The sequence below is a fragment of the Carassius carassius genome, chromosome 6, assembly GCF_963082965.1.
Source record: "Carassius carassius chromosome 6, fCarCar2.1, whole genome shotgun sequence".
NCBI classification, from domain to species: domain Eukaryota; kingdom Metazoa; phylum Chordata; class Actinopteri; order Cypriniformes; family Cyprinidae; genus Carassius; species Carassius carassius.
Genome location: NC_081760.1, coordinates 9,944,948 through 9,959,303, shown reverse-complemented (window position 1 = coordinate 9,959,303; position 14,356 = coordinate 9,944,948). Strand labels below are relative to the sequence as shown.

Below are 14,356 nucleotides of genomic sequence, written 5' to 3'. Positions count from 1 at the left end.
TTTGCCCACAGATGTATCTGGCTGCCTCAGCCCGACGACGATCCGCCAATCTCTTGGTGCATTCCCTAGTTCTCAGAAGCACTTCCCTGGCCCTCCTCCAGGTTCGCCGGCATCGATTGATAAATGCCTGAACTGAGAGAACCGCAGCTTCGGAATTCTGTGAAGGAAACAGAGGGGGTTGATATCCGAGACAGCAAAAAAAAAGGAGATAATCCAGTAGACGACACCAGCAATGTATTGTGCGCATACTCAATCCACGTAAGCTGCTGGCACCAGGATGAGGGATTATGCGAAGCTAGACAATGAAGGGTCCTCCCAAGGTCCTGGTTCGCACGCTCGGTCTGGCCATTGGTCTGTGGGTGGAATCCTGACGACAGGCTAGCGGTAGCACCAATCTGTCGACAGAACTCCCTCCAGAAGTGGGAGACGAACTGGGGTCCCTGGTCAGAAACCACGTCCTCCGGAAGACCATGGATCCGAAAGACATGGTCCACGACCGCCCGAGCAGTCTCCCTGGCAGAAGGAAGTTTAGGGAGAGGGATAAAGTGAACCACCTTTGAAAAGCAGTCCACTATAGTGAGAACAACCGTATTGCCACTGGACTCCGGTAAACCAGACACAAAGTCCAGCGCAATATGAGACCAGGGGCGAGATGGGACAGGAAGAGGTTGGAGCAAACCAATGGGTACACAACTGGAGGACTTGTTTTGGGCACAGACCGAGCAGGCGACCACAAAATCACGAGTGACAAAGAATACTATTACCTCTCTATGATTACCAGACGTGATTAATTGTAATGGAACTGTGGCCTGAGAAATGGTGGTAAGTTCGCGGCCATCCAAAGCATAAGCAGTAAGGACAGGAGAGAGAGATTGAAAAGAAATGCCCTTCTTCAAAGCCCAAGAAAAATCTATAAAATTCCCCTCGGCTCCTGAATCGATGACAGCAGAGAGTTGATGAACTGCACCTTCATAAGTGACTGAGACTGGAGTCATAGAGCGTGAACCAGTAGACGGGGTGGTGGAAGTAGCGCTCGCCTTGCTTACTAGCGAGCGTTGGCTTTTGCCGGACAGGAAGAAGCAAGATGTCCAGGATGGCCGCAGTAGAGGCATAATCCTTTGGAAAGACGTTCCTGTTTCTCCTCTGCAGATAACCGGTACCTGCCTAACTGCATAGGTTCCGGAGCAGATGAGGGAACGGGGGTATCAGACCCCGAAAAGGCAGACAAAGGGTTTACAAAAGGCAAGAATGTAGAAGCCCGAGCTCTCCGACGAAAATCCCGTCGATTATCCAAATGGATAGCCAGGTTAACAAGTTCGTCTAGATGTTCAGGAAGATCATGAGCATACATCTCATCCCATATCTCATCTTCCAGGCCTTCCGTGAACCTGGCTGCCAGTGCTGCATCCTTCCACTTACTAGACGCAGCAATAGTGCGAAACTCGATAGCGAAGTCCGCCACCGAATGCCTCCCCTGATGAATTGCTGCCAACAGCCGCGATGCCTCTTTACCGAGTGCTGAGCGGTCGAATATCTTGACAAACTCTGCTTTAAAGCTGACGAACTCCATACAACATGCTGTCTTAGCAGCCCATACAGCAGTGGCCCATTCCCGAGCCCGGCCAGTAAGAAGGGAGATGACAAACGCCACCTTGGCTGAATCTGAGGCATAAGTGAGGGGTTGCAGAGAGAAAATCACCTCACATTGGATAATAAATGATCGACATTCCGTAGGCTCACTGGAGTAATTGGGAGGATTCTTGATGCGTGGTTCAGGGGTGACTGAAGAATGTCCGGTGGCTGTTGACAGTAGGTTACGTTCAGTAAATAAACAAACAGGGCATGAAAATTAGGCACGACTAGAGCAAAATAGTTTTAAGGGCAGTAGTGAAATGGATGGAAGCCAAGACACTGACAGAGAAGCACAGAAAGAGAGAAGCATAAGTATTGAAGAAAATCAATGCGAAATTGAGAGACAGGTTTGTGTGAGGAGAGCTGGAACACTAATTAGAATAAGGTGCAGTTTTGAAGACAGAGTGAGTGGAATTAACCACTTAAGACATAACACAAAAGAAGGCCTGATGATCAAACCAGCGTCCTGACACAGTGTTTCTCAACTGGTGGGTCACAACCCAAAAGTGGGTGGTGGAGTGTACAGTCAAAGAAACAACATTAACAAAAAAAAAAATGTAATTTTAAATTTTTTATTATTTTATTTTTTTTATTTTGAAAGACGTGTGTAAAAGCTGTTGACACTTCTGTCAGATGCAGTTTAATTAAAGAATGCTAGAGAAAAACGCACTGTCCCGATTCAGTATCTGCAGTCAGATGAGATGTTGTCAGGCTTAATGTCAGTGTCATTATTCTATTGTTATTTTCGCAACTTGTTAAGAAATAAATAGTCTCACACCTCAGAAAAACAAACTATCCTTTCCTGTCAGACGACTGTGCTCATAGCGTGCAGACGTGCACTCTTCAATTGCACACACAAATCCTGTGGCGCTTGCGGTATATCATTTCACTAAAGCACAATAGAAACCACGGGCATGCAACGTGTGAAATAAAAGTAAAGTACAAATAAATCACTTAACTGGTACTTCGTGTTAGCTGGTTAGCCGGGAAGGATTTGCTTGAAGGTATGATATTCATTCTGTTCAGGAGATGTTTACATGTTTCAATAACAGTTCACGTTAGTATTGTGTATACAGCATGGTAATTGTTGTTTCCACAACCCAAAAATGCCATGCTATTTTCACTTATGTTTAAATGACTGTGGTGGCTCATACCAACTTAGCTGTATGAACAAAAACTAGTTTTGGACAGCCTAATATGCTGTTTATTCATCAATATTAGTAGTTTAACTTAAAGGCCAGAGTTTTATTCCTACTTTCTCCAAAATAAGTATTATGCTTTCTCCCATTAAATTTCCTCCCATTAAAAAGTCTCTGAAATGAAAGGACCAGCATATTTTACGTTTTGGATGATAGTAATCAGCAACAGATGCTGGTGCTCTGATGTCTCAGCCAAGCTTCTTAATAATCTTAATGAACAAGACTACCTTGATTAACCAGAAATACCATTCTAGTCAGTCCATCCAAAACAGCACTAACCAGCCATGAAGATTCTTGCTAGTTTTATATGGTCTAAAAAGCAGGTGCACTGTAAAAAGATTATTGGTCTATTCTGTAATGACTGTAATGAAAGTTTGTTGTTTTCAATAGAGAAAAGATTAATGAGGGATGACCACAAAATAAGCAGAAGTGATAATGGGCCCAAGCACCAAACTGGGTCATATTAGTCAATCTCAATATGACTTACACTTCATCATAATTAGGCACACAGTGAGGGGGAAATTGACTGGGTTGATGTTTGAATATCTCTTTTTCTTCAGTGAAATATGATCGATCCAATGTTTCAACTCTTTTTACAATAGAGAAATGCATGTCTTTGAAAATGTGTTCAATATATGTACATTTCTGGAGTCTTTGGAGGTTTTTCCAAAACCATTTTTATTATTAGCAACATGAGAAGTAGTGTTATTTTAGTATTATTTATATGATATTGTATTATTTTTTTATATTCTGAATGAGATTTTATTTTTATATTTTCATTGTTTTATTTTCTATTTAATTTATCTTTGTCATTTTTTTGTTTTATTGTTTTTATGTGTACTTAGCTTTATTGTCATTTCAATTTTAGTACTTCCGATTTACTTTTTTTGTTGCATTTCTGATATCCATTAGTTTTTCATCTAATATTAATGTTTTATTTTATTTCAGCATTATTTCAATTAATGAAAATGTTTTTCAGTTTCGGGTTTAAGTAAGGCTGTAGAGAAGAATACCCTTCAGAGGTCTTCAAGGTTTTCACCGTAGTAGTAAACCAAGATTTTAGTTGGTTGTGTTGTGTAAATGGTAAATTGTTGTTAAATGTGTTGTTTGTGGTGTTCAGTGTGTGATGGTATAGGCACCGGAAGTCTTCAAACGGCTCAAACTGTAGATTCCAGCAACATTGATAAGTTTGTCAATTGCACCAAGATCAATGGCAACCTCATCTTCCTCATCACAGGCATCAAAGGGTGAGTCCAGACTTTATCTACTGTATGCATTGCTTATACATCCTTCAGATTTAAAGTTTTGTCTTGGCACTTTTAATGAGCCTTTTTCACACTAAGGTTCAAAGATTGTACATTTTTCCTAAATACAGTGGCATGCACAATTTTGGGAAACCGTTGCACAATCTGTGAAAATGTGAATAATTGTAACAAAATAAGAGAGATCATACAAAATGCACATTATATTTTATTTAGTACTGTCCTGAATAAGATATTTTATATAAAATATGTTTACATTTAGTCCACAAGAAAGAATAAGAAAAAAGATGCTGAAATTATTAAAACAACCCCATTCAAAAATATTGGGAACCCTTGGTTCTTAAAACTGTGTGTGGTTACCTGGATGATCCATGGCTGTTTTTTAATTTTTCTCACCAGTGACTGATTGATTTTGATATCCATCTTTTCACACTGAGGACAACTGAGAGACTCAAACACAACTATTAAAAAAGGTTCAAACATTCACTGTGATGCTCCACAACACGATGCATTAAGAGGGGTTGAAAACATTGGAACAGGATGAATATGTCCAAATACTTGCATGTTTTTCAAAAGACAAATTAATTACAATTTATCTTGATCTTCAAATTCAGTGAATGTTTGAACCTTTTTTAATAGTTTTATTTGAGTCCCTTAATTGTACCTCAACGGTTTTTAGTGTTAATCTAGCACTTGATGCTAGTTTCCTTAATTATATGACAAACCCTATTTAACTGTTCAATGTTGAACAAGGTAAGAATCTGTCTCTCACATCTAAGAGAAGTCAGACTGAAAGTGCACTCTGTGGAGGGGAGAACTGGAGAGAGGAGAACTGGTCCAAAGTTCACTTTAATGATAGAGCGAGTTTAATTTATTTGGGTCTGATGGGAAATATTTTGTTTGCATCAAACTGGGGAAAGACTGAATTCCAAGTGCTTAAAGAAGTCAGTGAAAGGTGGAGGGCTGAAGTGTCATGGTTTGAGGATGTTTTGTGCAGCAGGAGTTTGGCCTCTTATACAGATACATGGCAGGGTGAATGCAAAATCAGAACCTCTTTCAGCAACATTTGGTACCTTCCCTGCAAGCATCTCCAAATCAGTCTGCAATTGTCATGCAAGACAATAATCCCATCACTCTGCAAAAGAGTTAAAGCAGTTCTTTGAAGCTGTGAACATTGAAATAATGAAATGGCCATCCCAGAGTCCTGGTCTACAGTATAGTTACTGAACTGTGGAAGAAGAGTAGACCACTAATTTATGACAGCTGTATCCCTCCAAAATTTTAGTTGTGATGATCTTTCGTGCTACAGTGGTTACTGTTCTCAAAATTTGATCATTGTGTACAGTGTGAATCCCTATAAAGGTTTTTGTTGAAATGCCTTGGATATATTGTCAAACATATTAGTCAAACAGTGGTATACCTTCATCTGATATTCCTTCAGATTTTGAAATTTATAAAAAACATTTAAAGATTGTTCTCTAATTTTGATCTCTACTGTATAAGGAATTTATTTTGTATTTAAATGGTTTAAGATGATATTTAAAGCAATAATATAATACATAACAATGTATACATTATAATATGTAATGTTATATATGTTCTAAATAAATATTCCAGGGTAAGGCATTTTACTCATTAGGATTAAATGTGGACCACATTTAAAAAGTGAATGACCTCAAAATAAAAATCTAATTTCTACAATTATAATCAAGCACTTTGTCTTGAACATGTGTGAACATGATCTTTGATTCTAAAGCAGCCTTAATCGGTAAAAAGAGCAGGTTTCTGAAACTGATGTAGGAGTGTAAAATCTCTTAGGCCACATATGCACGATCGCATACACATACATAACCTCTCTTTGGGCTTGTTTTGTGTCTTATGTTTAACAGGGACATGTTTCATGGTATAAAAGCTCTGGACCCTGATCGGTTAAATGTATTCCGCACTGTCAGAGAAATTACAGGTGAGCAACAGTCACCATTCCTCACATAACAACCCATTAAGCCTGTGTAGCCTTGCTTGAAACCATTAACTTTCTCTATTTCTTCATACATTACCAATACCCTTTGAGTTGGGAAAAATTCTTTGTCACAAATATCTTATCTTTACACGGTACACACAATATTTATTTGTTTATAAAGCCTCAAAGGAATGAACTATGACTCATGCTAAAAGCCCTTTGTCACTTTCAGCTTGTTCTTATGATCGTGCCAAATAGCTAATGGAGTGAAGCAGCATTTTCAAAATGAAACTCAGAAACTGCTCTCTTGTGCGCCATTGGTGTACCCTCAGTTTAGACACATTTCTGCCAATACGAGCCAACAAACTGATAATTAAAACAATGTGCTTCTGAAGAAATGATGGTAATGGCAACCGTTCTATTAATTAGCACAATAATTTCCCTTAATATACTTTCATTTCATTGTAATGGGGTTGTTTTATACTGTCAGACAGGCTGTAAATAATATTGTACTGTACTCACTGGACCTGTGGCAATATCCTAAGTCAATGTCTGCTGTCATAGCAACAAACATTGTAATCTGTCTTATACTAAGGTTTTTTTTTTTTTTAATGATTCACATTTATTATTATTTTTTCTCTGTTTTTGTAGGTTTCTTGAACATCCAGTCTTGGCCAGAAAACATGACAGATCTTGGTGTTTTTTCAAACCTTGCCACCATTGGAGGTCGGTCTCTTTATAGGTAAATCAGCACAAATTTCTAGTTAAAAGTCGGGCCGCTGATTTAGCAAGTTAATCTAATCAATTATTTATAGGAATTATTCAAATTAACACACTTACTGTGCCTGCACCGCCCCTGCCCCACAGTCATCATCTTATATTTCATAAGGTGTGTTCGACCTAAAGCTACACTGCAGACCACTCATGTATGGGATCAAAGTACGGTGATTGATTTGAAAGCATACGGAGCCGTCTGCTCTTTATTGCTCTAACTATGATGCCATACACCGATCAGTCTGTGCAGCGCCACTTCAAGGTGGTGAAGAACATGATGCAGGCCAGCAACTTAAGGCATGATGTAGCCTATAGAATCCATTTATATGGATAATATTAATAATAAAATTCATAAGATTATATCATATGTCATAGTTTGGCAAGATCACACAACGAGTGAAAATGAAGGAATAGTTCACCCCCCCCCCACAAAAAATTATAATTGAAAGCTATTTTTTAAAATATCTATTTCGCGCTTTTCTCATGTAACACAGTCATGGTTTTAAATCAGTTTTGTGGGTAATATCTCAGACAAATTTGATGTGCAGTTATTATGTGATTAATACGATTAATTAATCGCCACATTGTGCCATTAATTAAAAAATGTTAATAAATTGTTAAAAAATATCACTGTATTGGCAATAATGGTGTATGTGTTATCTGTATGCTCTCTAAAGAGGCGCTATAACCTGAGAGCATGTGCAGCAAAATCTTGCAATGCATGCCTTATGATTGCACCAAATAACTGATAGCTAATGTAAAATAGCCAATTAAAATATAAATTGTTTAATGAATGTTTACATATTATTTCTCTGTGATTTGTAAAATATATATATATATATATATATATATATATATATATATATATATATATATATATATATATATACACTGTATATAATTTTGCAATTCATTAACAACATCATCAACAACAACAAATGGATTATTATTATTATTATTATATTAAGTATTTATTATTTAATGAAATTTAGAAAATTATTTTAGAACATTGACAACCAAAACCCTGTGCTAAATGACTAAATTAAATGACTTTATATCACAGTTATGTAGCTGAAATACGGGTGGATTGATGCTACCCATGAGTAAAGTCTGTTTTACTCACTCAACTCACAAAATGTTGTCCAAAATGCACTGCTGGACTAGTTTAGTGAAATCTAAAAGGCCTTTGCACTTTCAGAAGGTTCGCAATTATGTGCTGTTGTCCTAAATGTACTTTTTCCCTGTCCAGTGTTGGGCTGAAACTTTCCACAGATTTGCTCATACTCTAAATTAAATTATTTAAATAATCTTTTAGAAATATATTGTCAGGAGAAACAGGCTGGATTCAGTTGCGGGTTTACACAGTACTTTATTAAAGCAGAGCAGACAGAGCAGATGAGTAACGTTCCACAGTTTAGCTCATAGTGAGGGGATGAGAAGTCGAAGCAGATGAGTAACGTTCCACAGTATAGTTCGTATGAAAGCCGAGACCGGAGGAATGACAGCTGGAAGCTTCTAGGAGCTCTGCGTTTGTGGGAACAGGAGGCAGAGAAAACAGCTAAAGACACTGGAGCCTGAGGACAAGACACGACAAGGTGAGTACACAGACCAGCTAGTAGATCGGAGCTATTGGTACGAGTACCAACAGTCTAACAACAGACAGAGAAACACAGGGAATTACAAAGGCAAATAATTAGAAGAACATTGAGAACAGGTGGCGAGCAGTTAAGGTAACAACGGAGAAACAAGGAGGGCGGGATCAAGGATCCATTGACAAGACGAGGGGTGGGGGGGTGGGGTGATTACAAGCAGGATTAAGGGGGGAAGAGAACACCGGCTTGACCCTGGAAACATGAAACACCGGATGAACCCGACTAAGAGTAGGAGGAAGCTTGAGCCTGATCGACACTGGACTAACCACCTTGGTGATGCGGAATGGCCCAATGAATCTGGGTGCCAGCTTACGAGAAGGCGCCCGGAGAGGCAGATCCTTGGTAGAAAGCCAAACCCGCTGACCACACACATAGGCAGGATGAGAGTCTTGGTACGGCCAGAGGTTTGGACCAAATTACTCCCGACTTACTCCAAATTACTCACCAGGTGTGACGGCAGTGCTGTACGAAAGCCAGGGCGGATGGAACCACTGTGTCGGGTTCCTGTGATGGGAACAGAGGTGGGTTATAACCAACAGCACACTCAAAAGGAGACATACCTGACACGGCCACAGGAAGGGTGTTATGAGCGTATTCTGCCCAGGAGAGCTGCTGGCACCAGGAACTCGGATTGTTGGAAGCTAGACAGCGGAGCATTCTTCCTAGATCCTGGTTGGCCCGCTCACACTGCCCATTGGTTTGGAGATGAAAACCTGAAGACAGACTTGCAGAGGCCCCGATCTGTCTACAAAATTCCCTCCAGAACCGGGAGACGAACTGGGGACCCCTATCTGAAACCACTTCCACCGGTAACCCGTGGAGACGGAAGACGTGATCCACCATCAGTTGGGTGGTCTCCCGGGCGGAGGGCAGCTTGGGCAGGGGGATAAAATGAACCGCTTTGGAAAAGCGATCCACCACCGTGAGAATCACAGTGTTACCCTTCAACGGGGGAAGCCCAGAGACAAAATCAAGGGCGATGTGTGACCAAGGGCGGGAAGGGATAGGGAGAGGATTAAGTAGACCATCAGGAGGGCGATTGACAGGCTTACATTGGGCACATGTGGGGCAGGCCAACACAAACTGTCTAACATCTGTGGCCATAGTAGGCCACCAGAAGCGTTGTCGGATGGCAGACAACGTTCTCTGAATACCTGGATGGCAGACTAACCTGGATGCGTGACCCCACTCGAGGACCTCAGAGCGCAGCGCAGCCGGCACCGACAACCTGCCCGCAGGGCACTCTCCCGGCACCTGCACCCCTCGACCAGCCTCCTCAACCCGCTGCTCGATACCCCACGAAAGAAGGGGAGAAAATCAAGATATCCAAATACACAAATACAAATTGATTAATCATGTCACCCAACACGCTGTTGACGAGTCCCTGGAAAATGGCTGGAGCATTGGTAAGACCAAACGGAAGTACCAAGTACTCGTAGTGTCCCGAAGGGATGTTAAATGCCATCTTCCACTCATCCCCCTCCTGTATGCGCACCAAGTGGTTGGCGTTGCGCAGGTCTAACTTGGTGAAGACCCGAGCTCCCTGCAATAATTCAAAAGCAGAAGACATTAAAGGTAGGGGTACCTGTTCTTAAAAGTAATGTCATTCAAACCTCTGTAATCAATACAGGGGTGCAGGGAGCCATCCTTCTTCTGAACAGAGAAAAAACCAGCACCAGCGGGAGAGGAGGAATGGCGGATGAGCCCAGCCTGAAGTGACTCACGTATATACTTGTCCATGGCCTCTCTCTCAGGACCTGAAAGGGAATATAAACGACCCTTAGGCGGAGAAGAGCCCGGGAGAAGATCAATGGCACAGTCGTAGGGGCGATGCGGAGGTAACGAGGTGCCCCAGGCCTTACTGAAGTCCCCCCGAAGATCATGGTACTCCGCCGGTACACCAGTCAGGTCAGAGGAATCCTCCTGTGAAACACAAGACACTGAGACAGGAGGAAAAGCAGCACCCAAACACGACACGTGAAAATACTGACTCCAGGCTAAAACTGAATTACTAACCCAGTCATTGTGTGGATTGTGTTTACGCAACCACGGATGTCCCAGAATTAAAGGAGCCTTAGGGGAATCAATGATAAACCGTTCAATCAGCTCACAATGGTTGCCGGCAATGTGAAGATTAATCTTGGGTGTGACATGGGTAATGGTGGTAAGGGGACGGCCCACTAATGACCATGCTGATATGGGACTAACCAAAGGAATAAGCGGTATTTTCCAACGTTGAGCAGAAGCAGCATCGAGGAAGTTCCCCTCAGCTCCTGAATCCACAAGGGCGAGTCCAGCGTGTGATTGACTCTGGAAAGAGAGTTGGAACGGCAGCTGAGTGCGTGCTGCTGGAGAGCTTGAACTGCGAACTGTGCCCACCAGGTCTCTCCGCCTCACTGGTGGGCCCTGGCTTTTAACGGGCACTGAAGGGCTAAGTGGCCTCCTTTGCCACAGTATAGGCACGGCCCCGATGACAGATGCTCCTGCTTCTGTTGTGGTGTAAGCCGGAGACGACCCAACTGCATGGGCTCCTCCTCCGAGAGCTGACGGCTGGTTAAACTGGGTGAAGAGGACTCCAGGTGGTGCCACGGAGCGGGAGTTTGCCTTTTTTTTGCGGCGGCGGCTGAGATGGCCCTCAACACGGAGATTAATAAGATTATCCAATTCCCGCGGGAGTTCTATGGCCGCGAGTTCATCAGCAATGGCGAAGTCCAGCCCCTCAAGAAAACGTGCGTGCAGTGCACTCTCATTCCAGCCACACGCCGCGGCTAACGTCTGGAACTGGATGGCATAATCAGTGACAGAGTTCCTCCCCTGCGACAGTCGCGATAATTGGGCCGCCGCCTCGTCACCCTGAGCTGAGCGATCGAACAATTTGGCCATCTCTTGACTAAAATCCGCGAAGGTGGCACAACAGGGACCCCCGCGATCTCCATACGACAATTCCCCATTCGCGGGTACGGCCTGAAAGAAGTGTAAGGACGTAAGCAACTTTGGCCTCTTCATTTGCGTAACCCCGGGGCTGCAGAGAAAACACCAGCGAGCATTGGGAAAGAAACGCTTGACAGGCATTAGGATCGCCATCATAGACCGGCGGATTGTTGGCATTGGGTTCGGAATTGTGGGACATACCGGTGTGAAGAATGGACCCCTGGCTCGTTGCCTCTCGCTGAAGGCTATCCACCCGTGTGAGGAGTTCGGAGACTCGGGCACTAAGAGCGTCAACATCCTGTGCGGTGGTGTTGAGCTGGGTGGCATGCTGCCCTAATAAAACTCCCTGCTGTACGAGAGCCGAGCGAAGTGGATCAGATCCCGCTGAATCCATAATTGATCAGACTGTTCTGTCAGGAGAAACAGGCTGGATTCAGTTGCGGGTTTACACAGTGCTTTATTAAAGGGTCACTCCACCCATTTGCATTAAGAGGTCCATTGCTAGAAAACCAGTCATACTATTGAATGGTTGTGCAACATTCTCTCATTTTCCCCTGAGACGAGAGAAATCCACTATTTACCTTTTTCACTTCCTCCTACAATGACGCAAAAATCGTCATTTGACGTCATTGTAGGAGTAAGTGTAAAAAGGGTGGATTTCTGTAAAGACTTCAAGCACAAGTTGTCTGCCCATAGGGGGTTGTACCTAATGCGCTAACAGACCTATCACAGATCAGTGCCCGTGCGTTTGATTTCACCGGGAGAAATTTGGAGGAAAATACTGATTTTTCAGACGGATGCATTTGGGAGGATTTTGATTTAGACGAAGTTATGTTAGAAACGGATGTTCGTGGCTACCTTTATGAGCCACAGTACAGCAACGAGCAGCTAAAAAAACACGAAAGCGTCAAACTAACACAGTAAAACATGGTTGATTTACATCGATAATAGCAAACTTATATATAACTTTTAGCTAAGTGTCTAACGTTACATTATTACGTTACATACTAACTTTACTTACTCATTTCTTGACAAGTGTAACGTTAGTTACTGAGGCAGACACATTAAAACAGCAAGCGAGCAAAACATACAAGATATTTAGTTCATAAACAGAAAAATCATGGGAGATGTGTTTCTTTACAGCAGACGACTATGTCAGTGTGTGTTCTCAGTAGCCACTAGCTGCTAATAGAGTCTAGTCAGAAATAACATTACCTCCAGGCAAATGCATTTAGTGCTGCTAGTGCTGGTGGTTCCACGACGTTCCTGGCTTTTCGTCGTCATCGTCTGGCAAGGAAAATACTGAAGGAATTGCGTCTTTCAAAAGCGCGGGTCTCTTCAATCCTAGGGGGTTAGGTGCATAATCTTCGGGCTTGAAATGTAAACTGCACACCGTCTGATTTTTTAGTGCTTCAAGTGTTGTGTCCTCACCGAACTTAGGGTTATTGATAACGTTATCCCGTAGCCACTTTTTGCACAAGTCCGTATCTTTCGGGAATCTGTGAATACTTTTCCTTGTTCTTAAACAACATCCCGGTACTATGCAAGTGCACACCATTTTGTCACAAAAACATTAATTGGGTCGCAAAATAACTCTTCACAACAAATTGTGCCAAATAATTTACAATCGGTAGCGTAGAGGAGAGCTCAACTATAATCCACATTGATGGGCAGAGTAGTGGGAGTGGCCTGCGGAGCTGAGCATTGCAATGCACTATGGGGATTGTTGTCTACATTCCACAAGCTCTAAAAAGTTATTTTCTGCCTTTTATAGGCCCAGAAGGACCAAAATAAAAAAAATGATACTATTCTACTTCATATATGACCCACTTTCAATACACATTCATGTCTCCACGGGTGGAATGACCCTTTAAAGCAGAGGAGACAGAGCAGATGAGTAACGTTCCACAGTTTAGCTCGTAGTGAGGGGATGAGAAGTCGAAGCAGATGAGTCAAAGCAGATGAGTAACGTTCCACAGTATAGTTATATGACAGCCGAGACCGGAGGAATGACAGCTGAAGCTTCTAGGAGCTCTGCGTTTGTGAGAACAGGAGGCAGAGAAAACAGCTAAAGACACTGGAGCCTGAGGACAAGACACGACAAGGTGAGTACACAGACCAGCTAGTAGATCGGAGCTATTGGTACGAGTAACAACAGCCTGACAACAGACAGAGAAACACAGGGAATTATAAAGGGAAAGAATTTGAAGAACATTGAGAACAGGTGGCGAGCAATTAAGGTAACAACGGAGAAACAAGGAGGGCGGGGGAAAACTCAAATCAAACAGGCAGACGCGGTGAGCTGTCAAACCATCCAAACACACACACACACACACACAAACACATTAACAACCCCAAAGGGCAGGTGATTAGCCCTGAGACCCGACATATATATTCAGAAATGTCCTCATTAACTACTTCTAAGAATTCCCTTGTTTCATTTTAGATCTAATTGAAAATGTTCACTCCCTCAGGATGTGGCACTTAAAATAGTTCCTGTAGCATTGTTGTCGTATATCAGAGATGTCATCAATTATATCATGCATTAATGTGAAGAAAAAAGAAGCCAAATTTTCTGTCTGTGGCTTTGTTTTCTCAGTGGTATTTCTTTGCTGATCCTAAAGCAGCGCTGGATCTCTGCGCTGAAGTTCCAGTCTTTGAGAGAGATCAGTGCCGGTAACGTCTACATGACCAACAACAGCCAGCTCTGCTTCTACAACACAGTGAACTGGACCAGTCTGTTCCACACCAGCACCCAGAGAGCTCTGATCAAGAACAACAGGGACCCCAGAGAGTGTAGTGAGTGTCATTCAATTTCAGCTCTCATCTACACCTCAATCTGTTCAGTAACTGTGATTTCCTCTAAATAAAATGTCATGTTTGAAGCAAGAATAATAATAATAATAATAATAATAATAATAATAATAATAATAATAATAATAATAA

The 14,356-nt window shown here is 42.2% G+C and overlaps 1 protein-coding gene across 1 annotated transcript in view; it reads left to right on the top strand.

The window, feature by feature from the left end:
• Positions 1–14,356, top strand: part of LOC132142365 (receptor tyrosine-protein kinase erbB-4-like) — a 208,793-nt gene that overhangs the window by 162,937 nt on the left and 31,500 nt on the right. Inside the window, exons 9-12 of the mRNA XM_059552175.1 lie at positions 3,952–4,078; positions 5,983–6,056; positions 6,705–6,795; positions 14,010–14,209. Coding sequence (XP_059408158.1) covers positions 3,952–4,078; positions 5,983–6,056; positions 6,705–6,795; positions 14,010–14,209 — 492 coding nt within the window. The remainder of the gene's footprint in view (positions 1–3,951; positions 4,079–5,982; positions 6,057–6,704; positions 6,796–14,009; positions 14,210–14,356) is intronic.